The sequence below is a fragment of the Panthera tigris genome, chromosome D3 (genome assembly GCF_018350195.1).
Source record: "Panthera tigris isolate Pti1 chromosome D3, P.tigris_Pti1_mat1.1, whole genome shotgun sequence".
Taxonomy (NCBI): domain Eukaryota; kingdom Metazoa; phylum Chordata; class Mammalia; order Carnivora; family Felidae; genus Panthera; species Panthera tigris.
In genome coordinates, this window is record NC_056671.1 from 85,734,567 (window position 1) to 85,760,267 (window position 25,701).

Sequence of the window (25,701 nt, forward strand, 5' to 3'; positions counted from 1 at the left end):
TTTCTAGGTATATTCATTGAAGTTTAAGAAATTATAGGAAAAGTTTGAAAGTGCGATTTGGGATCACAAGTGATGTGTAATATCTAATATATAGGAAGATGGGCTAATAAATTCATTCTTCAAAGTTCTACTCATGATTCCATTGCTCAGTATTGTCAGTTATTAATCATAAGACAAGAGCCTTCATTATTACTGACAGCGGCTGATTCCCTGCTGGGAAATACCATTTGCATATATGTGAAATTTTCTTTTACTGATTGATCACAGACACTGATTATAATGAACCAACACAAGCCCAATTAGAACAAATTATTATGGTTGATAACTAAAGTGGACCTGTGATCCTAATTAATCCATTTACTTACTATTGTTCCAGTGCTCAGAACATTACATGGAAACACTAAAATGCAGTCTCTAAACACACAGACACAGAAAAATACTCATTTGTGCATAAAGGCACAAATGAGATAGAAGTGGTAAGGGGTCAATGTGTAATTTTTCTAGCAAGTGGTGCTATAACAATTATAATAGTATAAATTTTATTTATACCGTGTTTTTTCCTTAAAATTTGTTGTAGATGCTCTAGATGCCAGTTCAGAAAATGCATCTTGTATATATATAGTTTTTTATATTTAATCAACTTGATTAGAGTTGATAATGTGTGAGGAAAATGGCTGACAGAAAAGAGTACAATTTTCATGTTAAAAAAACAATTTTGGATTGCTAGAATCAAAGAATAATGAGGAGACTCTAAGGATGATTTCCTCTCTCTCTCTCTCTCTCTCTCTCTCTCTCTTAACTCAGATAGCCTTATTTCTTCATGGGCATACAATCTGCTCATGCCAGTTATGAGAATGAGCTCCTTAAAGAAGAGCAATAGATTTCAAAGGCCAATCGAGATGACTCTGAGTATAAACACATAATTATGGAATGTACACAGACAACACAAAGAATCTGAGTGTCTTTTCTTTGGATAAAATGGCAAGAAAAAAATGCCGGCCAGTATTGGGCCAATCAGAATCCACCAGACGGATGTGAGAATTGTGTGGGGAGATACGTAAGCTTACTCGCAAGGAGTGTGAGCATAATTGTCAATTTCTGGGAGTATCCAGTGAATTATTATTTATTCAATGGATATATTCGCTGAAGCAGAGCATCACAGTGGCTATCCAGGTAGACGTTAGAGAAAGAAAGAGCTGTGTGACCTCGTATAAGGTATTTACCTTTGCTGTGTCTTAGTTACCTTTTCATGAAAGAGGGAAGGAAGGAGCAAGAATAATATCTACTCAGATTGTTAGGATACCAGCTGGTCTGCAGTAAAAGCCCAGGTATTAGCTAAGTCATGAGATGGGTGGCAAAAGAAAAACGCTGAGCTTTATTTTTAAGTGGGTAAAATTTTATAACCCCTGTTAAAAGTTCATCCCAGCTTTCATTATGTGCAGACATTGGAAATTGTTTATATAAACTTTAATACATTCTCTAGATAATTTAGATATTACAAAATCAAGACAGTGAACATTTTATTTACACGTGAAATGTCATCTTTCAATATGTAGACATCACGTTTCTTATATTCAGAGAGTAGCTCCCTAAATGCGTCTACTTACAAATAAGAGATTCATAGATAATTGATAGATAAGTAAAGAATATATATATTCTTAAAGACATTACTGGTTACAGATAAGAATGGTGTTCAAAGTGTTTATGTATATGTTTGTAATCATTTCTGATGTTATTCTAAAGCTCGGCTTTTTTACATTCTATGAAAGTACTTTGATCAATACATGGCTTAAAACATATAATGATGACATACATTTTGGTTCAAGTTTAAACCAAAATAACCAGAATAACATTCTGCAAAGTCCAATTCTAAATGACATCTAGCAACTTCCATTAAATGACTAAATGACATCGTGTTTGTTAGTCTTGTACCAACTCAGCAAGGTATCTTCTAATTCCTTTTCATTTATCTTGAATAAAATGGAAGATTAAGTGTGAGTTGTCCCCTATTGAAAATTAAGTCAAGTCTGTGAAAAACCAATTGCCCGTAAACCTTCAAACTTCAGAGGACTGTTTGAGTAAATCCAAACAGTGCTGAGCTTGGCTGGCTAGAGCTCTCTGGGGTTTCTTTTTCTCTACAGTTTTCAAGTTTCATGAGCTCTTTTCCAAGAACAAATAAACTAAATGTTCCCGACTGGGACTGCACTTGGGTTCACCATTTCCTTTTTAAGCAGCATGACGTGTTTTGGTGACCTCTGACATGGATCTCGCGTGTTACCTTTTCATGTCCCCTGACCTCTCAGAGTTTTGGAGTGCTTCTTCTCTACAGTGTCGTTCCCTACCCAGTTCCTCTGGTCTCAGCCATACCAGGGAACATGTCGACATAGCCACTCAGGAGACCCATAATCATTTAAAAACAATGTCTTTTCCCGGCTTATGTTACGCATGTGTGCAAACCCACACGCACACACGCAGCCCACACCCTGCTACCAGCGTTGCTCCCCTGGGTCTCGCCTGTGTCCTGCCTCTCGCACCTGCCCATACTGAACATCTGTGCCACATATTCCTATTTCTTGAATTTTGTACTTCGATTAAGCTCTTAGACTTTTGTCTAAGAACCCGACGGTCTTCACTGTTACTCGTTTGATAGCTCATTTTGGACACCTTTCCACGTCTTGACCACGTATCGCATAGATGCGTCTGTTGTAAGCCACCTCTCCCATGTAGTAGAGGCAAGAGTGAGCCAGGAGTTTCTACCAAGCCCTTCAGATGGGGCAAACGTTGTGTTCTTCCCTCTAAAAGCATCACATTATGAAATATTAACAACGACACTTGAGGTAGATTATATTAACTTCAGTTCGCAGAGAAGGAAAACTTGAATCTTAAAAAAAAAAATGTTTTAAGCGTGTCGCCTGAGGTCAAATGACAAGGCAGAGATGGAGTCCGTGGGTGAGAACAGGTGTGCTGACAGCCAAGCATGTGTGCCTAACAACTCCGGGATTGAGCGGCTCTGGTTGTAATGCCCTCCCCTCAACGTTGGAGAGAGGCACACTCGTCCCTGCCTCTGGGCCATGCGGTTGACCTGGTTGGTGCAATTCGCCTCACATCTGCTCCCTGAAGAGAAAGGATCCCGTCATTTATTTCACAGTGATTTGTGTCTGCCAAGATTTAGGGGCCAAGGGCAGGCTGCCTCAAAATGTGCCACTCTGGCATATTGATGATTTTGAATTAAAGCTACTTAAAATCAACCTGTGCAAGAAGGACACTCAGACCCTCCTCTGTCCCACTGAAAGCAGGAAGTAAATCTCCTGTGTGAAAGGCGCCCTCCCTGCTCCAGGAAAGAATGGCACCTTCTTGTCACCAGAGATGGGAATTTGGGAGCTGAGAAGGCCGCATAAACACCCCCTTGTTACTTTTTACTCATTTACTGCCTTAGCCCAAATTTGATTTAGAATTCCTTATTTTTTTAAATTTTTATTTATTTATTTATTGAGAGAGACAGAGAGAGAGTAAGCCGGGAGGGTCAGAGAGAGAAGGAGAGAGAAATCTCAAACAGGATCCACACTATCAGTGCAGAGCCCGATGCGGGGCTTGAACTCACAAACTGTGACATCATGACCTGAGCTGAAACCAAGAGTCTTATGCTTAACTGGCTGAGCCACCCAGGCACCCCCAGAAGTCCTTACTAATTGAAGCTTCCTAAGTTAACGTCTCTTTGTCCCGTCAGTTCCTCACAGATTTACTGTGTCTTTGTCTAAAAAGTATAAAATCTACCTGCCTTGATCATTTCGTTGTGTCTCAGTTTCATTATTGGGCCTCCGTGCACACGTAATAAAACTTTGGGGTTTTTTATCTGCAAATCTGTCTCAGGTAAATTTAACTCTTAGTCCAGCTAGAAGACCTCGAAAGGTAGGGAAGGCATCTTTTCTTCTCTTCAACATCATGGTCTTTGAAGTCTCAGAGACATCATTCACTGCCTATGTCACCATGAAAAAATTATATTATCCCTCTGAGTCTCATTTTCCTTGACTGTAAAGTTCAGATGGCGTGATTATTGACAATTTATGTGGATATTAAACAACATCTGAAATCAGTTTGCACGTTGCCAGGCACATAGGGAATGACTCATAAATGTTAACCTATAAATGCTACCTTTTTCCTCCCACAATTGTTGAGATTTATACCTCGAGTGCTAATAAGGCTTTAAATTTTCTAGTCAATTATTGGGCAGATACAGACCAAAAGTAAAGTTGGTTAGCAGGTTTTTTTTAATAGACAGATGAATTTATGTAGGGGGACACAAATTAGCATTAATGTTTATCACAGGGGGAGGCAGAATCTCAAAATAGCAAAGGGAGATTGCAAAAGGCAATCAGGTAACCTGGATAATTATTTTGGCAAAAGCAGGAAAAGGTGCTGTGGCCAGTACCGGAATCCCAAAGTTTCCAGGACCTACCTGCTTCTTTTTGGCAGGATGGGTGCTTTGAAAGTATAGAGCTGTATTCTTATATATTGTAACATGTTGGAGAGGAAGCTCATTTTCCCCCAGAGATCAACATCAAAGTCCAAAAAGCAGTGGACTAAGAAATCAAGAGAACTGTTTCCTATTAGAGGTTCTATAGTTGGGATTTTACCGTGAGCAAATCCCTGAGTTTTGGGGGTTGTGATTTTTCCATCTGTAAAACGAGAACAGCTGGATCCTCTAAGAAGGGTTCAAACGTTTACGTTTACGTGACCCGCCCACATGGTAAGCTTGGGCTTTGTCCAAACATGGCAGTTCAGAGTAGTCAGACTTCCAGAGTAACTCAGGACAGGTGGAGGGAAGAGGACAGGTAGAGGCCATCTAAGGCATAGCCAAAACAGACATAATGTCATGTCTATGTTGCCTTATTCATCAAATCGGTCACTGGTCCGCCGAGATTTAAGAGGAGGGAGCCCATCACCCTGTATCTGAATGCAGCCGTCTTCAATCCTCCACACAAATAATGCATATTGAATACCACCTGTGATACGATTCCATTGAAAGACATTGCACAGAATGGCTTGATAGTTCATGAGTGTACTCAATACCTGGTTTTGAAGAACAACTGAGGAATGGATTCTCTGATGTGTAGAAGATTAAAAATCTGAGGTAGGATGGACAAGATAGGTACCTTTGGCAGAGATCGGGAGAACGTAGACATTCAGGTTTTCAAACACAGATTTTTCACTTTTCTGAATTAGATATTGAAGTAGAATAAAAAGAAACTAAAGAAACAAGTGAAGAAATAGAAGGTTAAAGGTTACCTGTGATTTGAAAACCGTGAAGACCAAGAAGTAGAGAAATGAGGTGAAGAAACAATTGGTGATTCAGACGAGAATTTTATGGAGGAAATTCTCAACTTATTTGTTTCCAGGAGAAAAATATGTTTACTGTGTTTCCATGGTGCTTAAGACTGACCATTTAGGAAGAAATATGTTTCCCAGAATTAAAAAATAGAAGGAAAAGTAATTTGGGGAAGGTGAATTGACCACGGATGGTGTATTGTATACTAATAAACGAATCACAATATATTAGAACAATAAAGTGTAGACAGAAGTGTGATTAATATGAGATTGGCTTTATGGATTAATTGATGTTTATTAATGGGCATTGCCCACACTAACTAAAGACGTTATGTGTTGGAATTCACTTTATACCTCACATGAGAAATTGGCTTTAAAGGTGAAAGCCCTTTTGTCCCAGTGCTAATTTCATAAAATGAGCTTTGCCTCTATTCCTTTCAGGAGTGGATGTTTAGTATGTATCCTGATACTTGTTAACGGGCATAGCCCCACACACAGAGATTCTCCAAATGTTAGGTCTGGGGAAAATCCAGAAGTGTGTGTGGTTAACAAACACCCCAAAGATTCTAGAAAGCACCACCCTATCATAACCCAGAAACCTGGCTTCTCCCCCACTCCCTCCACCTACCAACCACAGGCTGTTGGTGTGGTTTAGCACATCTGTTTTCACGATAGGAAGGAAAATTTCAAACTATCCCACAATTTGAAAAATCTATAAATTGGTTACAATGTTGCTACTGAAAGCCATCTTTAAAAAAAATAACCTTTAACAGGGCCAGACTTTCAAGTTCACTGAGTAGGGCGCTTTGGTGGCAAGTCATAGCGTTTGTAGAAATGCCTCACTGCTGAAATGTGGAATCACATCAAAACGTTCACGCCCTTGGGCTTCATCTTCCATTAAAATGGAGAAACCTCTCAGCTTTATATGGCTTTAAAGAGCCTGTTACAGCCTATCAGGTCCTTTCCTGATCACGTCTTCAGTGGAGGGTGGGAACCTGGATACAAAGTATGGGAAGGGCCAGAGGCAGGGCGGTGCGGTGGGAAAAGGCACCGGCATGGAGCAAACAGGTCTCTAAGCTCACACCTGAGCTTAGACGTGATCTTCGCAGCTCCCCTTCTGCCAAGAGTCAGGTATTCAATCAGGAGGAAATGCGAGGTTTTATTGATTAGAGGATTTCCCGTTGCCCATCAGAAAGTGAACGTTTGCTCAGATTGCGTCAGGGAAATGTGCACTAAGAACAAATAAAACCATTTCTGGAGGTTTTTAAAAACCTAGAGTGAATCAATCAAAGTGAATTTATTTCTTGAAAATGCAATGTAAAGTTTCAGTCTCTTGGAACGAATCCTATGCTTGAGCACCTGAGTGACGTTGTGTTGATCTCTGGGGCTACCCTTAAAATTTATGTTTCAAGTGAGAACATAATTGCCACATTTTTATCACAGAACTTCTCAGGGAAAACACGTTTTTAATATGTAAAAGATCCTATCGCAGGAGCGCAAAAAACGTCCATTGGAGAAAAGATCCCTTGGGCAAAGGCGGGAGGAGGTGTCTGGAAAAATTGTAAACGGAAATGGGTGAAAAGGATTAATGGTATCCTGTGTTTGGTGCCATTTGGGAGTATGTGTTTGTGAAAGCGCTTGCCCCCGCCCCCAAGCTGAGCTATTTTATAGTTCAGTAAATTGCAGAAAGCTGATAGTAATCCACATAATTCTTGTTCAATAAATGCACACAAACTTGTCTGGTGGTGGGTACACCTGGTTATTTCTGGCTGTTTCCCTGCGCTCCTGGTTAACTGTATGCCCTTTGAATTCTCCCTGGAATCGGTTGTACCATCTATTTGTTCCTTCTAAATCAATGAATGAGATCCAATTGTCTATAAGTGTTCGCTTCATATATGTTTGGAGTCATTCATTTACCTTTTTTTAAAAAAGCTAACCTTAGACAGCAAATCAGACAGGTATCTATAACAGATTTGGTCACATGATGCCCACATTTAACCCTCAGCTTCTGAAAGGGCAGATTTCGGTCTAATATTTTGCATCAAGCCTGACACATTTCCTTTTTCTTTTAGCTTCAGACAAGCTTGACTGAGCCAATGACGTTATCCAAATCGATATCTCTTCCTCGTAGCGCCTACTGGCATCACATCACCCGTCAGAACAGTGTTGGAGAAATCTACAGTTTGCAAGGCAAGTAACTTGAAAATAATCAAGCGGCACCTCCATTAGCTTCCTACAGGTGGGCCAGGAGGCATGCAAATTGCCTTGCTTCCTTTCCCTCCATTTTTCATTTATCAGCTGTCACTGGCCACAGTGGGGGCTCTGAGATTTATAGTGGTGTTTCTAAAGCTATCATTGCACAGTCTCATGGTAGAAATTATTCCAAAAAGTCGCTGAGGGCTGAGGACTGTATTTGGCACCTGACTAGAACATTATACATAAAAACTGGAACTTGACTGGAACATTATACAAAACATTATCAGAAGCTTAAAGTAACTGATCCTAGGGTCTGTTTCATGCTGTTTTATAAAGGATTTTTTCCTTAGCATCCTTTTTTAATAGGATTGAATATCAGTTCAGGGGGCTGATTTCAGGCTCTGTAATAAAACACTACACAAACCGATTCTCAAAAGTCTTCAAGTGTAGCCAGAGCCTTGGCCCAGAAATAATTCTGGAGGGCGCAAGGCGGGAGATGAGTGTGAATACTTTGCTTCTGTACTTTTCCTAATGATTAATGGTTAATTAACTAAAATGGGAATGGTTTACCAGATGAATCAGATTCATAGACAGCAGGTATTTGATCGACTGCAGCACAAACCTCAGATTTGGCATTCTTTTTTTTTTTCCTATTCTTTCCCTGTTGTCTTAAAATGAATAGTCTTATCCTTCAGATAAAATATTCAGCTATAAGCAATTGACTTACGGCTCACCAAGACTGAAGGAAGTGGGAACTTAGAAAAGTAAGGCTAACAAAACACAGCTAAAAAACAACTCATCCAACAAAGAGTTTTTGAGCACAATGGGTTTGAAAGTAATAGGCACCCAGTAAATCCCTGGTGAAGAAATGACCGGTATGACCTTCAGCATAGTTGGACATTCAGACTGTTTTTCCATTCATACTTTAACTTTTGCTCATATCGATAACACGAAGTCTTTCAACAACAACAGCAAAATGTTTTGGCGATGCGGAAACTGAAATGGTGTATTTTTAAAGCAATATCTGCTTGCCAGCATTTCAAACCTAGACTAATGGAATTTGGTCAGTGGGAATTAATGATGAAAGATTCGTTCTGCAAGGAAAAGCTGTCAGAACAATTTTAGTCATTTGTTGATGGTACTTGCATTTTATATTTTATCTTTTTTTTAAAATTTTTTTTTAATGTTTATTTATTTTTGAGACAGAGAGAGACAGAGCATGAATGGGGGAGGGGCAGAGAGAGGGAGACACAGAATCGGAAGCAGGCTCCAGGCTCTGAGCCATCAGCCCAGAGCCTGACGCGGGGCTCGAACTCACGAACCGTGAGATCGTGACCTGAGCTGAAGTCAGACGCTCAACCGACTGAGCCACCCAGGCGCCCCTGCATTTTATATTTTAAATGAACCCTCTTATGGAGAGTTATTATCTTTTTGTGTTATTTCTTTGTATGAGAAAACCTTTAACAGGATAAGGAGTAGAGGGTCGAGGAGATTCTTGAATGTCTTGTGGATCACTAAGAGGAGACCACATCTTGCTTTTTTGCTTCTGCTCAAATGCTAAGTCGTGATCTTGGGAGATTAATCTTGCTTGCTCCTATGATTAGAAATAATTAGAAAATATGCTCTTAGTGTAAGGTTATTTTTATTTAAACCTAAACAGATAGGTGTAATTATTGTGAAAAAACAAAATTCAACCGAGTAAATTTTACAAATCATGTTGGCTTTATTCAGTTATTCATGAATGAAAAGCATGCCAGATAGCAGATAGGAAGGAGGTCTGAGGAGCTATATGTAATGAAAGACTTTTATAGGCAGACAGAGCGGGACAAGGAAATTATACTGGACGAGAATGAACTGGGTGTAGCAAAGTCATCTCCTTAAGGGGACCACAGAGGTCTATAAGATAGAATCCCTCACTAGCATTGACCACATCGTTCCCCATTGACTGGTTTAAGAGTCTGTTTCTGGGAGAGCAGAAACTCGAATTATGTGTTAAGTCTTGGGTAGGCATCATGAGGTTTAGCCTAAGTGACTCCATATCGACTCTACTGTCTTGTTTTTAACAATATTGATGTTTAATAAAATAATAACAATATTTTTGTAAAATAATAACTTTATTTTGTAAAATAAAAAATACATGTATTTTTGTATTTTTCATGCAAAAATACAAATGGCCACATTTCTAAGCAAAAAGAAACTGAGATGTTACTACAAATAAGTTGGAAAAAGGTTGGAGCCAGTGTCGTGATACCTTTGGGTTTTGACAAGAGTTTGGTCTATAAATCCAGCAAATGAAAGCTTGTTGTTTGCATGGTAGTGTGTGGGGAATTTTTCTCCAAAGGAAGAGCTGACATTTAGACTGATACACAATATCAGAAATAATTTCATATGCATCCAACAAAACAACGCCAGAATGCATTTAAATTTCTCAAAACGCTGCTGAAGACTTGCCAACGGACAGTGTTGACTTACAATATAACAGAGTCAGTAACTGATTAGAACACTCTAGGATCTATCTCACTGATCTTAATTTCCAGCAAGGTAAGGACTTAAATGCTTTATCAATTATGATGAACAGTTTGCTTGTATGGTCTCAATACCACATTCTTCCTTGGTTGTTTGTCATTTTTGTGTAACAAAGAAATATGTGTCGACTAAGGTGATTACCACAAGTCCAATAAATACAGAATGTATTTGATGTAAATTACATTTCACTATATTGCGGGCTTACTTTTGTATTGTATGCTTCTTAGAGCAATACATTTTATATTTTACATACTCCTTATTTTATAGTTATATCATATACAGAGAGATATAAACATCTAGATGGATAGCTAGATCCTAGGTGAGTAGATAATATCTAAATAGATACAGAGGTAAATTGTTAGAGATGCTTTGACAAAGCTGATATATTTTATTCTCCTTTTGTTCTGTTGAGGCAGTCAAGTTAAGCAAAGGACAAGAGTCTTTTGACCATAGCTTTTTATTGGTGTGGAATCTACACAGGCTTCGTGCTCATGGATTCAGGGCAGGATAAAACTACCGAAACAAGAAAGAAAAATAGAAAAGTGAACCTTAGCACCCCTTCATACACATCTACATTTTTTTTTCAATAAACCACATTTGAAAGTGTAGTTATTTTGTGTCTCACTTCCTTGGTGGTGCTCCATGAAGGGCATCACTTCTTTACAAAGGGGAAAATACAGTCTGATCTTCCAGAGTCAAGGGAAAAATCTGACGATGGTGGGTGTTACATTGTCAAATAACCTGCAGGTAGCAATGAGAAATAAAAATGTACCGTTAGAATTTTTCATCATATTTCCTACATTCTAACTGTGAAGCTGAGATCAATATGAATTAAATTCAGCAGGCTTTCATTCAGAAGGCAAAGGGGGAAAAGCTTTATATCTCTAAACCTTAGTAGATTGGGATTCATTAATAAGCACTGCATGTTCTAGAACTGAAAAAATATTCATGGTGTGCAAACAAATCTATTCTGTTAAGACGTACCTATAACTTCGATGGCCGGTCACCCTCAAAACTTCACTTGCTCTATTTTATTGGCTTCATTTCTGTCACCTGTTCTATAACTATAGTAGTGAAAGACACTGAAAAAGACCAACGTGTCAATACTGGCATCCTGCATTTACTTTAATATTTGGGAAAAAAGAGTAACTTACTTTAACAAGTACAAGTTAGCTAAGGACGAGGCACTACTATGCAAAATCTCTACGCCTAAATGGCTGGTAAGAGGTTGGGTCACGTCACGTCTTCTTGCAGAGGGTGTGAGTAAAGACTTTTCCTGTTCTTGATTTTTTCCAGATAATCAGGATGATTAGTTTGTATTAGAAAGTAAGTTTCTGTTTGTATTTCTCTGACTTACGCGTTAATGAAAAATTTTTGTGCCACGACGCATTCTAGGAATGCTGTCTCTAGACTTAGGCAGACCATACACTTCCAGGGAAGGAAACATGATTTTGAACTCTTGACTCAAAAGTAAATGCTTAAGGGGTGGCTGGGTGACTCAGTCACTTAAATATGCAAGTCATGACTTCAGCTTAGGTCATAAGCTAACAGTTTGCGGGATTGTCTCCCTCTCTCTCTGCCCCTCCCCTGCTCACCCCCCCCCCACTCAAAATAAACTTTAAAAAAGTCAATGCTTAAAAAAATACCATTTGTTTCATATTGCTAGACTTAAGACTTTTGCTCTAAGGCCATTAGCAGATGTATTAAGAGCACGAGGAACACTAAAAAAAAAATTAAAAAAGGATGAGGGGCACCTGGGTGGCACAGTCGGTTGAGCGTCCGACTTCGGCTCAGGTCATGATCTCGCAGTTTGTGAGTTCAAGACCCGCATCGGGCTCTGTGCTGACAGCTCAGAGCCTGGAGCCTGCTTGGGATTCTGTGTCTCCCTCTCTCTGCCCCTTTCCCACTCATGTCGTGTCTCTCTCTGTCTCTCAAAAAATGAATAAACGTTAAAAAAAATTTTTTTTAAAGATGAGGGGGGGTTAGGGAGGAAAAAGGAAAAAGAAAGAAACAAAACCCTACCAGGAGGTCACGGTTCTTTTTTCCTTGGAAAGGCCATCACCTTGACTTGTAGTCACCATTCGCATATCTATAGGACGGACCGTGTAGCCAGGTCTTTAAATTGGGATTTGTGGAGATGCCTAAGCATTTACTGAAAATGACAGATCAATCTAGTAGAAACCACTGATGGTACCAGGCTCACCGCAGGCACGCACTGAGTCTTTGTTGAATGCAAAAACAATGAATGTAGAAATGCATTGGAGAGGATACACGGAGGGGACAGCACGGCTCCCACATGCCCTCTCTGAGGAAATTCCTCAACGGTTCCGCAGAAGGAACCGTCATGTCTGGTGCCACGCCAGCCCATCCTGGGCCCCCTCTTCCCCTTGTGCACGCTTAGGTCTCCGTGGGCTTGACCGCTTCCTGCTTTAGGACGGGCCTGAGTCCACAGACACTTGCTAACACTGGTCTTCGTCTGGTGAGCACAGGACGGGCTGTGAGAGGCTGGTGGCTCTGTCCCCATAACCTGGCAGCTGGGTTTCTGTGTCCCTCCACCTGCTGCTTTCCATCTGGAGAAGTTTTTCCACCAGCCACGCTGATGGGAAGCAGGGTCAAGAACGTGGGCTGAAAACGGTCCCCGGGGAGTGGGCTTCGGGACCGTGTGCCAACCTTAACCCTCCCCTGATCCGTTTCATCACTTATTTGGACACAAAACCCTATGGGGATATACTGTGACTCGTTTTGGAGCAGCTCGAACACCCTCACTGTTTGCATCAAGGATGATGGGGGTGCCGTTTGCAAAAGCGGTAACTTTGGGAGCTGTGCTTTCATTAACACTGATTAATATTCGCTGTCGGCTCTGATTCGTCCACCTCCCTCTGCCCTCTCTACGTCTGTAATTAAGCTGCAGACTGCCCATGACAGCACAGTGGCGCACCTGATTACACAGAAGGCATGTTACTCTCGCCGAAAGGGCATGGGCAGCTTCAATTTCTCGGAAGGACAGGCTGCAAACAGGCAATTAGAATTAGAGATAACCTTCAGAAAACAGTAAATAGAATTCTGACATAGATTAGGAAGGTAAATCGAAGGATTTACTCACTCTTCACTCAACTATGACCCGCTGTCTTTCCTGCCCATTCAGTTTCAAGTTCACGTTGTTTATAAATCGTTTCCACGGAGACCTTCTGTTCAAATTTTCATCATATGAGGTTTTCCAAATTGCAAAGTTAATAAAAGCCTTGTATAGCAAGTTAAAAAAAAAAAAAGGAAAGAGAAAAGAAAATTGCACCGATGGTATGAAGGAGCCTGCATATGTTCTGTGCTCCATGTGTACACTGGCAGGTGTGGCAGTCATGGCGACTGGTAGCAGCCAAGTGCATCGCACATCCCGCATGGGGCCCAAGTCCACTGGTGGAGATGTAGCAGCAACCCCAAAACGTGAGCCATTTTCCAGAATCAACCCTTTCTGGTAAATCTTTTTTGAACATTTAGTGAATACCTTTATCTTAGAAGAGTAAGTCAAAGACAGCCAATGCCTCCCTAGACATCAGTTTGGGTTTTTTTGTTTCGTTTTATTTTTTTAATAAATGTTTGTTTATTTATTTTGAGAGAAAGAGAGAGAGAGCACACAAGACGGGGAGGGACAGAGAGAGAGGAGAGAGAGAATCCCAAGCAGGCTCCACGCTGTCAGCACAGAGCCCCATGTGGGGCTCGATCCCATGAACCATGAGATTGTGACCTGAGCCAAAATCCAGAGTCAGGCACTTAAGTGACTGAACCACCCAGATGCCTCTAGATACCAGTTTTTAGAGATAAATGGAGTGATTGCTTCCCAAAATAGACACCGTAAAAATGTTCAAAGTGTTCTCACTGTGAAATGTTCCTCAAATGCTAGAGCCACAATCACTCCCTCTTCTGTGCCCCCAGACACTTATAGATGACCCTAATATACCAATGTATTTGTTTATAAACACTCTTCCTCCGTTCATTTGTGAGGTAGAAACTTCAAATGATTTTTATCCCTATGGCTCAGCCAAATTTAGAGCTCATTGTGAAGAAGTGCTGTCTGTAGGTTAAAATACTGAGTTTTGGAGTTAAATAAACCTGACTTTGAATATTAGCTTTACCACTGCTGAGTTGTATGACTTTGGGCAATTTAGTTAATCTTTCTAAGCTTCTTTCTCTTCATGTCTAAAATGAGGATAATGGTTTCTATCATGGCACTTAAATGAGATAATCCACATTAGGTATAAACATTCAATAATTATTAACCATTGTCTGTATATTGAAGTAAATTAAATTTCCATTAAGAAGTTTCTCTGATGAAAGGAAGTATGCTATCCTACTCCAATTTATTCTAGTATTTACTTTAAAATATTATTGCAGTTTTTCTGCTATGCATGAGGAATTTTGTTTTGTTCTAAAGACCTTCTAAAAGTCTAGCTTTAAGAAATGCTTTATAGCTCTTATAGTTCTAGAAAAACCAAATCTCTCAACCTAACCCTAAATTTTTAATGCGAGATACAAATAAAATGTCGGGCATAAGTCTTTACTTATTTTTTTTCTTCCCATCAGTGAGTTTAAACAAGACATCTCCCCTCAAACAGATGTCCCCCTTCTCCCAAGCCTCACATGGCTCAGTCCAGGTAGCCCAAGGGAAATTAGAACCTGTGTTTCAGGCCAAGGCATTGCAAATTCCTGGAAGGAATTCAGCTCAGTGCACAGGAAGTGCCCCTGCTCCTCCCCACTCACCCCAGTCCCCCTCAAGATCTACTCTTGCTGATTAGCCTACCCTGACTGCTGAGAAGCCTTTCTGAGAAACGTCTTCCCCCACTAAGGTAGACCAGGCTGCCTAAGCCAGTTATGCCTCAATTTATTCTCTCCTGGGATGTACTCTACTGGGTGGAATAAAGGTGAAAGGTAAGATTTAGGCTGTTAATTAAGTTCTCCTGGCATAGCACAACACAGAATCTAAAGAGGGCGCCCAGGGTAAAGTATAACAACCCAGCCATTTAATCATTGTTTACGAGAAACGTAAAAGTAGTAGATAAAGATAGATAAAGATAAAAGACTCAAGAGTTACCAGATGTTATACTGGATTAGTGTAATCTGCCAGTGGCTTTACTAAAATAAATTGCTTCTCTCTCTTTAATTCAAACCTGAAATTGAAATTGGAATTAAACCCGAAACCTGGTCTCTATACTTGATTTTTCTCCCTCAAGCTTCACCCCCCACCTAATTTTTAAAATATAGGAGGCAACATATTAAGGTCAATATTAATCAGACTATTAAAGAAAAATATATATTCCATTTTATTCAGGAGGAAATAAACATAGTACATAATACTAATTCAGGGAAAGGTTAATACAACCATGACTGAAGCCCAGCTGTCTTTGTCATGGATATGTGTGCGTGTGCACATGTGTGTACACACATACACAGATATGCGTGTGCACACACACACACATATGCGTGTGCACACACACACACACACACACACACACAACCATATGTGCTCAGTACTGTCTCACCATATGTTGCCTTTCTGAAAACTGTACCTATTAAGCTACACATCACAAAATATGAAATACATAGGAGAACATATAGGGGGAAAATGTTCAAATATATTTTTCTCCAAGACCTCTGTTTTCTCTTGTATTTTTTTTTAATTTTTTTTTCAACGTTTTTTATTTATTTTTGGGACAGAGAGAGACAGAGCATGAACAGGGGAGGGGCAGAGAGAGAGGGAGACAGAATCGGAAACAGGCTCCAGGCTCCGAGCCATCAGCCCAGAGCCTGACGCGGGGCTCGAACTCACGGACCGCGAGATCGTGACCTGGCTGAAGTCGGACGCTTAACCGACTGCGCCACCCAGGCGCCCCTTCTGTTGTATTTTTTAACCACATCTCTATCTCTGGCCCTTCAACTAAATGCACCCTATCCCTCGTTATAGGCTTAATAATCGTATTTTGTCCATTTTCCCCTCTATTGTTCTTGATCTTCCAAAGAAAGACTACAGTATTCTGAGATTTGATAATGATCGGAGGATTTAAAAATGTGAGGAACATCAGGAATTAGCATCATTGAAATGATACTTGATACAGAATAAACTGCAAAGTTAATGTAGATTCAATCCTACATGTATGTGACCTTCAGTGAAGTTCTAAGACTCACCCTACTGCCCTACAAAGAATAGATGCTAATAGAAAGTCTGCTGCTGCAAACTTAAAACATCCAATATCTAAAACTTAGGAGCATGGTTATATAAGAGAAATTTACGTTAAGAATTGAAGCCCTGTGCATAAGTGTTGCCTGTACTTAATACAGGAAGAGTAGCATAGTTTGGAAGTTCTCTTAGAAATCTTTCTTTGGCATTGGTTTATTAAATTGGTTTGACAGGAAGTTGAGAACCTCCCTTTTATTTTTGTAAAACTATTCACAATACAAGGAGAAGTTCAATGCCAAACTTTAAGTGATAATGTCTTTTACATATATGCTCGAAGATAAAAGATACATGACTTTCAAACAGAATTTTCTTACTCATAGAGTTCTTAACACAATTCTATGACAGAAATTGTTCTTCTTATTCTTTTATTCACCAGAAAATCCCATTCTTCCCAATGAATTTCAGAAGTTACTTCTCCTATATAAAGTTGAGGACTAGCCATTGTCTGGGGCCCTGTCGTTCCCATTGTGGAATTCTGTCTGTGCTCAAAAAAAGATGTTGGCTCAGAACACCCTGTGATTGTATCTGTAACTCTAATTATCACCATCCTGATTAATGGGGAAGCTTTTCTCTGAGATACAGTTTATCATTCATGAATTCATTTGTAAAATATTTTAAAGTTGTCTAAATTTTCGACAATAAAGTTTAACATTATTCATTAAGTGCACACACACACACACACACACACCTCACATTTTTTCCAAAAAAACAAATGAAACACGTCCTAGAGTACAATCCATTTTATTTTACAGCATGCTTCTATGTTAATGTTACAGCTTCTTTAGGGGCACGTCAAATAAACTGAAGTATGTACAATGAAAATCACAACATGCTATTCATTCATTCATTCCTGTTTCCTGGTCTCAGCATTGAATCCATCCTTCTGAAGTTAATGAGACACTAAGAGTCAAGAAATTGAAGATCTCATCCTAACTCATCGGCACTCAGCTGTGTGTAACCACTTGTAATCCCCCATTCAACAAATGGACAGGGGTAGACTATTTCACTGGTGTCAACAGAGATATGCATGGTCCGAAGCACAAATGAGGAAGTGTAACACGTTTGAAAATTCTTTATAGGAAGAAGAGGGATATTTGATTGCATAATCTGCTACCAACAAGATATTATGCTACATAATATGACAAATATAACCTCATATAGACTCTTAAATACAGAATACAAACTGAGGGTTGATAGGGGGAGGGGCGAGGGGAGGGGAAAATGGATGATGGGCAGTGAGGAAGGCAGTTGTTGGGATGAACCTGTTGTATGTAAGCGATGAATCATGGGAATCTATCCCCGAAACCAAGAGCACATTGTATACGCCGTATGTTAACCAACTTGAGAATAAATCATATTTAAAAAATAAAATAATAAAACAAAAAAATAAACCCAAGTTAGTTAACATATAGTTACATATACCACACACTCTAGAGAAGGTAGATTGTTATGGATGCAGTTTTTATAGAGGGAGAAGGCAGTTATCACTGTCAACTTACTTATTGAGCACTTTGTACCATGTCACGATATACGACCTTCCCAACAACCGTCTGAAGTAGGTACTATTGTTGTTCCATTTTGCAGATAAGGACTCTGAAATACAAAAATAACTTCCCTAAAGGACAAAAGTGGGATTATCAACCCGTGCAGTCTTATTTTCCTAGCTGGAGTGCCACCAGGATAGGAAAGTTACATAACTGCCCCAGGGTAACAGAGTTTAAGGCAAGGTGGAATAAAACATTCGGAAACTCTACCCTTCTGCCCAGTTACATTCTCTTTGAACCATAATCAAGGTTTACAAGAATTATGCCTCTGAAAAGCGGGCAACAGCTATTCTCAAATGTGCTTTACAATGAGACAACCCAGATGGAAGGCTTCGAAGCAATTTGTGGAAAATCCACAGTGTTCAAAGTCAAGTTGTATATGGCTTGGGCACTGCTTTTAAAAATTTCATATAACAGCTTTGCTTCTTTCATGGAACAATTTAAAGCACACTGTGTATGTAAATTAGTTGGTTTAACTCCTGAGAGTTGCTATTACTTTTCATTATTACTTTTCAAGCTTTTTAAGTTTTACAGCAAGTTCAAATGTGTCTCCCTCAATTTTAATTTCTTTAGAAATGTCTTCTTTTGGAGATTTCAAAATCACTTTCCCAGTAGTAAATCTCTTTTATTTCATACCCTTTCCTCCCTCCTGAATATTTCCAGCTCTTTTCTTCAGGCATTAATGCTGACATGCACAGTTGTCTTGTTGTGCTGTTAGTTCATGTGGTTTCCATCACGAAAGTGTAAAATGTCTTCTTAATCAAGCTTCATTTCCTTTATATAAGCTATTTTTGTGTCTTCCTTTGAAAAGTGATTTTTTTTAACTTATGACAGGATTATTTCTGAAAACTTGCCAAAATTCTAAGGAATAAATACTTAAAATGTAATGGAAATAAATATTCAAAAATTTGATTGCAAAATGAATACATCCTTACTGAAAAAACTCAAGGCACAAAGAAATACATGGATGCAAGGTTAAAAGCCACCACTAGCTTGTTAGAATATAAGGGTAGCAAGATAGAGAAAAATAGAAATTGAGATAAGATACCTATATATTTATAAAATTAAGATCGCATTTTATATTAACTCATTTGTTATATCTTTAAGTTGTATATTTTACTGAGAACAAAATCTATATGTGACATTTAAGGACTGAGTAATATTCCATTGAAAACTCTAATTTATTTAACAATAGCTCTCTTGTTCAGCATGTACATTATGTGTTTTTGCTATTCTAAACAATGCTGTAGTAAACACATTTGTATGTAGTATTTTTTTAATGTTTATCTATTTATTTTTGAGAGAGAGCATCAGCAAGGCGGGGACAGAGGCAGAGGGAGAGAGAGAATCCCAAGCAGGCTCTGCACCATCAGCACAGAGCCCTATTGGGCCTCGTGAGATCATGACCTAAGTGAAATCAAGAGTCAGACACTTAACGGACTGAGCCTCCCAGGTGTCTCCATTTGTATATAATCTTTGATTACAATAATATTTCCAGAAGTGAGATTTATATATTTTTTTCAATCGGTGTTCGTCATACTGTGCCTAGGCCTTGGGGATGTATCCCGTTTACAGAGAACAAATCAGATGTGGTTTCCATCCCTAATATACATCCAGTCTCATAAAAAATACATTCCATGATAGCGTAGATATTAATTTGTTCACTTATTCAATGATTATGCATTGAGTTGCTTTTCTATGTTATTTCTATGTGGTTTGGGACACAAAGATGCAGAAGAGACACAAGACACTTATTCACATGAAAGTATATGCCAATAATAACCTAGTAAAGAAAATAATAAGCGAGGTAATTGCAGACATTGATGAGCATTATGAAGAAGCTATATCAGAATCATGACACGAAAGTCAATTGACCACTAAATCTCTTTAAGAAGTGTTATTTGAATTCAGGATTCAGATGTCAAAAGCAGATCAGCCTGTAAAAGTTTGAAAAAGAAATTGCAGACATAGACAACATGGTCAGGCAGAAGCAAGTCTGGTGTATCAGAAGGAAGGCAGGTACATCTGGAGTGGGTGGAGCACAGGGAAAATGGCCCCCGTGGGCAGTGGTGGGCAAGCAGGACTAGATAAGAAGGACCCCATAGTGATCTACAACAATGGCAGTTATTGGCTCAGCCTAATAATTCTAGTATAATCGCAGAATATACCCAAAGGAATGTTTCATCAAGGGTTCAGGTATATTGCGTCTTCTCGCTGTATCGCTTTTTTATAATTAACAAATGCAGTGCAGTTCTTTATCTAAATTCCGTTTTGCCATGTTTTCCATTTATTTTCAGTGTTTCTGTGTCTTTATACTTTAGATGTTTCCTGGTCGAAATAGGTTGGACTTTAAAACTCAAATTAAAGTATGCTTTTGTTCTTTTATAGCAAAATTCAATCACCTTTATTTATTTTGATTGTACATATTATGTTTTTCCACTCTCTAATTTTATAATTTTGGTTTGTAACATTATTTGCTTCTTTGCCCCTCCTTATCTTATCTACTTTTTTAAAAGTTTATTTTTGTGAGAGAGAGAGAGAGAAAGTGCATAAGTGAGGGAGGGGCAGAGAGAGAGAGAAAGAGACACAGAATGTGAAGAGGCTCCAGGCTCTGAGCTGTCAGCACAGAGCCCAATGCAGGGCTTGAACTCAGGGACGTTGAGATCATGACCTGAGCCAAAGTCGGAGGCTCAACCTACTGAGCCACCCTTATCTACTTATCTTATCACCCTTATCCCTTATCTACTTTTAACCACATTTTTTTTATTGTCCCTCCATCCCCTTCCTTTGAATTATGGATATTCTCTCAGTAGTTAACTGAAACTGTTCATATGGTCACTTGACCAAAAAGTAAAAACAGATGTATAAGTATAAATGTAGCTACACTTCTCTTTTTAATACCTTTCAGATTTCATGCTTCTGTTATCTATTATTTTATTTCTCTCCTCTTTTGAAAACATTTCAAATTTAATAATTAATACTATTATTTTTACAGCTAGTGCACATTGGATCTATGCATCTGTTTCACTGATTGCACTTCAACCCTTCTTCCTGAGTTCAAATTCTTGTTTTTATCAATACATTATTTGTTTCCTTTAGTGAACTTTTATCTTTAGTGAGAACGCGATGTTTTGTGAAGATGAATTAATTTCATCTTTGTTCTCGCATGATATTTCAGTTGGTTATGGAGTCCTTAGCCATTTGAGGACAGTTTCACTATTTTCTCACTTCACTGATTGCCTCTGGCTTCGTCTCTTGAACGACACCCCAGCTAGTGGTGAAATTCTCAGCCACCTGGAGAGTCTTCTGTCCCAGCCCTTCCTGAGCCATCAGATTACTGTTGAGCTGTCTGTCAGTCTAGCTGTTCGTCTTTCGTAGAGAATTGTCTTTTCTCTCTGCTTTTAGAAATTTCTTCTTGCATTTGGAATTAAGAAGCTTACCCTCATGACTCAAACTATGGATTTCTCTTTGATTTTTCTCATTGGATCACAATATATTTCCTCAACATGACAAGTCCTACCTTCTTCATTTGTTCTGAAAGACTATTATGACTTATTTATTTAAATATTGCCTCACCCTCATTTGCTCTATCATCTCCTTTAGGAATGACTAATCTCTGCTTGATATTCATGCTGTGTGTGATTAACAATAGTAGACACGTTTTCATCTCTATAATATCTTTGTGCTACATTGGAGTGATTTCCTCCTACCATACAATTCACTCTGGATTCACTCTGCAGTTGTGTCTATGTTACCACCTCCATCATTCATTGATGTCTTTAATATCTAAATACTGTAATTATTTTGTAAATATCTATTCTCTTTTTCACACTGACTTATTCTTTTCTTGTGACTTAAGTTTCTCTTAACTATACATTTTTTTTCCTTTCATACCACAAGAGTGTCTTTAGTCTTGTAGAATATACTTATTTTAGTCCCTTTGGAATTGTTTTACTACCATTGTTCATTCTTTTATCGTGACTGCTGACTCTGAGTCTTGAAGAGACATTCCATTGGGCGTGTTTTAATATCTGATTACGAACTCATCTTCAGTAGGAATTGCATTTCTGTGAGCATCTAGTTGCACCAGGAATGAAAATATTCCTCCAGAGTGGTTTCACATTGTTTATCAGGTGGAACCAATTAGAACCGCCACTACTGTAAGCCATTTCATAAATTACATTCAAATAATAGTAACTTCATGTGGCTCAACCTGAAAAAACAAAATAAATGGAAAACGTGATGGTCATAATGATATTTTTTGAGAAAAGACATTTGATAAAAATTGTTAGGTTATGTGAAAAAAAGCTTCTGAAGAAATAGAAAAATGAGCAACATAAAACAAGCTTGAGCAAAAACAAAAATTCAGAGAAAACATATCACTTTTAAATGTCCATGGAACAGTAATGAAAAACTGACTATATGTGACGTCACAAACATGTCATCACATGTACAGAATAATCATAAACCTATACTTATATCGTGTGTTCAAGTTTTCCAGTCTTAATGAAATAAAAATAGAAATCAATAATTAAAAGCCAAAAAACCCTATACTTTTGGAATTCAAAAACCCATCTATATGATCTTGAATCAAAAAAGACACAATTAGGGAACATAGAAAATGTTGAAACTGTAAGATAATAAAAACATTACATCAAAACTTAGGAGGCATAGCTAAGTTGGTAGGAAATTTGATAGCCTTAAATATTTAGAAGAGAATAGGGATGGAAACTTAATAAGCTAAGCACTCAACTGTATTGCTTTGATGAAGATAGTGCCAAACAGAAAAAAATTCACCAATCTCACTTATAAGCATGGGTACAAAATGCATCAGCTTGGCCTAATTGTATTTATCCCCAAGGTATAAGGATCATTTAACAATAAAGCATTAGTAAATGATTTCATATTAAGAATTTGAAACTAAAATCTATGTGATGCCCTCAATATGTGTAGAAAAATGTTTGATAAAATTCAGTACTTTTTAATAAAAAAAAAAAAGATGGGGTACCTGGGTGGCTCAGTCAGTTAAGCATCCAACTTAGCTCAGGTCATGATCTCGCGGTTCATGGGTTTGAGCCCCAAATCGGGCTCTGTGCTAACATCTCATAGCCTAGAGTCTGCTTTGGATTCTGTGTCCCCCTCTCTGCTCCTACCCGGCTGGCACTCTATCTGTCTGTCTCTCTCTCTCTCTGTCTCTCTCTCTCAAAAATAAACATTAAAAAAAAAAAAAAAGAAAAACTGTATTTTACAGATAGCAGGTAATCTTTTCCACCTAAAAACTAGCCTTTACCAAAAATTGACTACAAAGAACATTTCCAAAAATTTAAGAACAAGTCAAGAATGCGCTCTATCATGATCAGAACAGAAATATAGATTTTAAAAACATGAATATTGGATAGTAAGAGATAAATTATTTGAAGATAATATCTTCAAATATCAAAAAAATCCAGGATGAACCACAAATTATGGCATCCCCAACAAAATGAAACTGTACATTATTTTTACTAAAAGAATGAAAGTAAGAAATAAGCACAAATGGATAAGCACAACACATGGGAATTTCAACGGCATTTGCTAAGGGAAAGTGGCCAAATGTGATTCCATTAATGTGAAATTCTAGAAAAGACAAAACTACAGTTACAGGGCTTGCAGATGCCAGTATTAAGGGTATGGGATCCAGAAAAGTGTGTGAACAAACCATGCAGAAGAAATGTACTCACGTAAAATCTACCTAAGACACGATATCAATGTCCTTCACTCCAACTGTAATTCTCATAGTTCTTTAAAAAGAGGGGGAAATTAGGGCGCCTGGGTGGTTCAGTAGGTTAAGTGGCCAACTTCGGCTCAGGTCATGATCTCACTGGTTCATGAGTTCAAGCCCCGCGTCTCTTTGCTGTTAGCCTGGAACCTGCTTCAGGTTCTGTGTCTCCCTCTCTCTCTGCCCCTTCCCCACTCACACTCTGTCTCTCTTATTTATTTAAAAATAAATAAACATTAAAAAAATTTTTTTAATAAAAAGAGGGGAAATACTCTAGCAGTAACCTTATATATTAATCACTATTCTGTAAATGAATTTTTCTTAACAATTATTTTTATAAATAGTAAGAAAAAAGTTTTAACAGACTCTAGAGTTAGAGATTTTTTTAAATAAATTATCCATTCTTAAATTCTCAGGTTTATTTCATAGAAGTAAAATTTTTATTAATTATATTAATTTGACATCTAATATTCTCACCAAGTCCTATTATTTATGCTGAAGTTACCTTTTGATTTCTGTGTACATAAAGTACTTAGCAAAGCACTGTTTCACCTATAAATCCTTAGTGAAATTTCTGACATCACCGCCCTCTCTTTAACCAACCTTGCAAAATGATGTTCAGTTCTTTCTTACCCAGCAATCAGTTGATTCGGTACTGTTTAATAAGCATTAAATGCCAACTGAATGCCAGACCTCAGCTAGGCTCTGGAGATACAAAGCCAACCCAGATACTATTCCTGCCTGGGAAGAGCTCACTGCCATGTGCCTTTGCCCGATACTTGATCGACCTCCACATTTCTTTTGACTCTATCCTCTGTTGGCCATTTTCAGTCATCTAGGTTCAGCCCAACCAATCCTAGCCCCTTTCTATCTTCTCTTGGTCTCTCTCTTGTCTGCTCTATTCTAGTATTCTCCCTGTATCCTTCACTTCAGAGTCAAAGTGAATTTTGTAAAGGCCAATTCTGACTCTATCTTTCTTCCACTAAAAAAATTTCAGCAGTTCCTGAAGTTCGAGCCCCACATTGGGGTCTCTGCCCTCAGCACAAAAAACACTTCACGCTTTCTGTCCCCACTCTCTCTGCCCCTCCCCTCCTTGCTCTCTCGTTCCTCTCTCCTCTCTCTCAAAAATAAATAAATATTTTTAAAAAGACTATTGAAAAAATTGTATATATAAAAAAATTCAGTTGGAGACTCCCAACCACAATAAAAAAAAAGGGTGGGCTAAAACCTGGACTATTTCCCCAGCCTAGAATCTACTAAAATGAAGAATCGACATTAAAACAAGGGAAGAAAAATTTCCTTTTGATAATAATGAGAAACAGAACCTTAATTCTCGGGCTATTAAAAATTTGTGCTAAACACGGTAAAATTTATACCAAACTGTAATGAAGGGTAGTAAAAACAGAGACAAACTTTCCAGCCTGTGGACAGGGTCTGACTTCCCTGAAATGCACCTGAAGACTCTCGTCAGTGGGATTTTCTTTTAAGGACACGTGACAGCTCCCACAGGAGAGGGAGGTACTGAGCAAACAGGCTTTGGGAAAGAGTAGACTGAGGAGCGGCACTGAGATTTAGGAGGCTAAAGGCCTGCGGTCATTGTCAGGACATGGTAGGCCCAAGCACCGCTGTCCTGTGTTCCTCTAGTCAAGAAGTGGGAGAGAGAAATAGGGGAAGGGGGTTAAGAGTACATTTATCACCATGAGCCGTGAGGAACTTTTGGAATCGTTGAATCACTATGTTGTACACCTGGGACTAAGATATCACTGAATGTTAATATCACTGAATGTTAAACTATACTGGAATTAATTTTTTTTTTAATGTGGCCTTCGGTCATAGGGGCGACCCTGCACACACACGTCCTGAGACGGAGTGTCTCCTCAAATGGTGCACTCTGGGCCACCAAAAAAAAAAAAAAATGAGGGTCAGGGCCCCTCCCTACGGGTGACACAGCAGTAGCCTAGCAGGTAGGGCTACTGGGGTCAGTGCATTGACACACTATGCTAATTTTCTTGGAGTCTCAGATTACTAGCCAGCTGAAACCCCTGGGGTGAGTCAGAAAGAAAAACAAAGACAAGCTTTGCGGTGGTCCACCACAGACAGTTGAATGAATGGCACTCATCACT

At 38.7% G+C, this 25,701-nt stretch overlaps 1 protein-coding gene across 1 annotated transcript in view; it reads left to right on the plus strand.

Annotated features, from left to right (window-relative positions):
• The window catches only part of DOK6 (docking protein 6), a 355,992-nt gene that overhangs the window by 286,975 nt on the left and 43,316 nt on the right, over positions 1–25,701 (plus strand). The window contains exon 7 of the mRNA XM_042962800.1: positions 7,398–7,515. Within this exon, the coding sequence (XP_042818734.1) occupies positions 7,398–7,515 (118 nt within the window). The remainder of the gene's footprint in view (positions 1–7,397; positions 7,516–25,701) is intronic.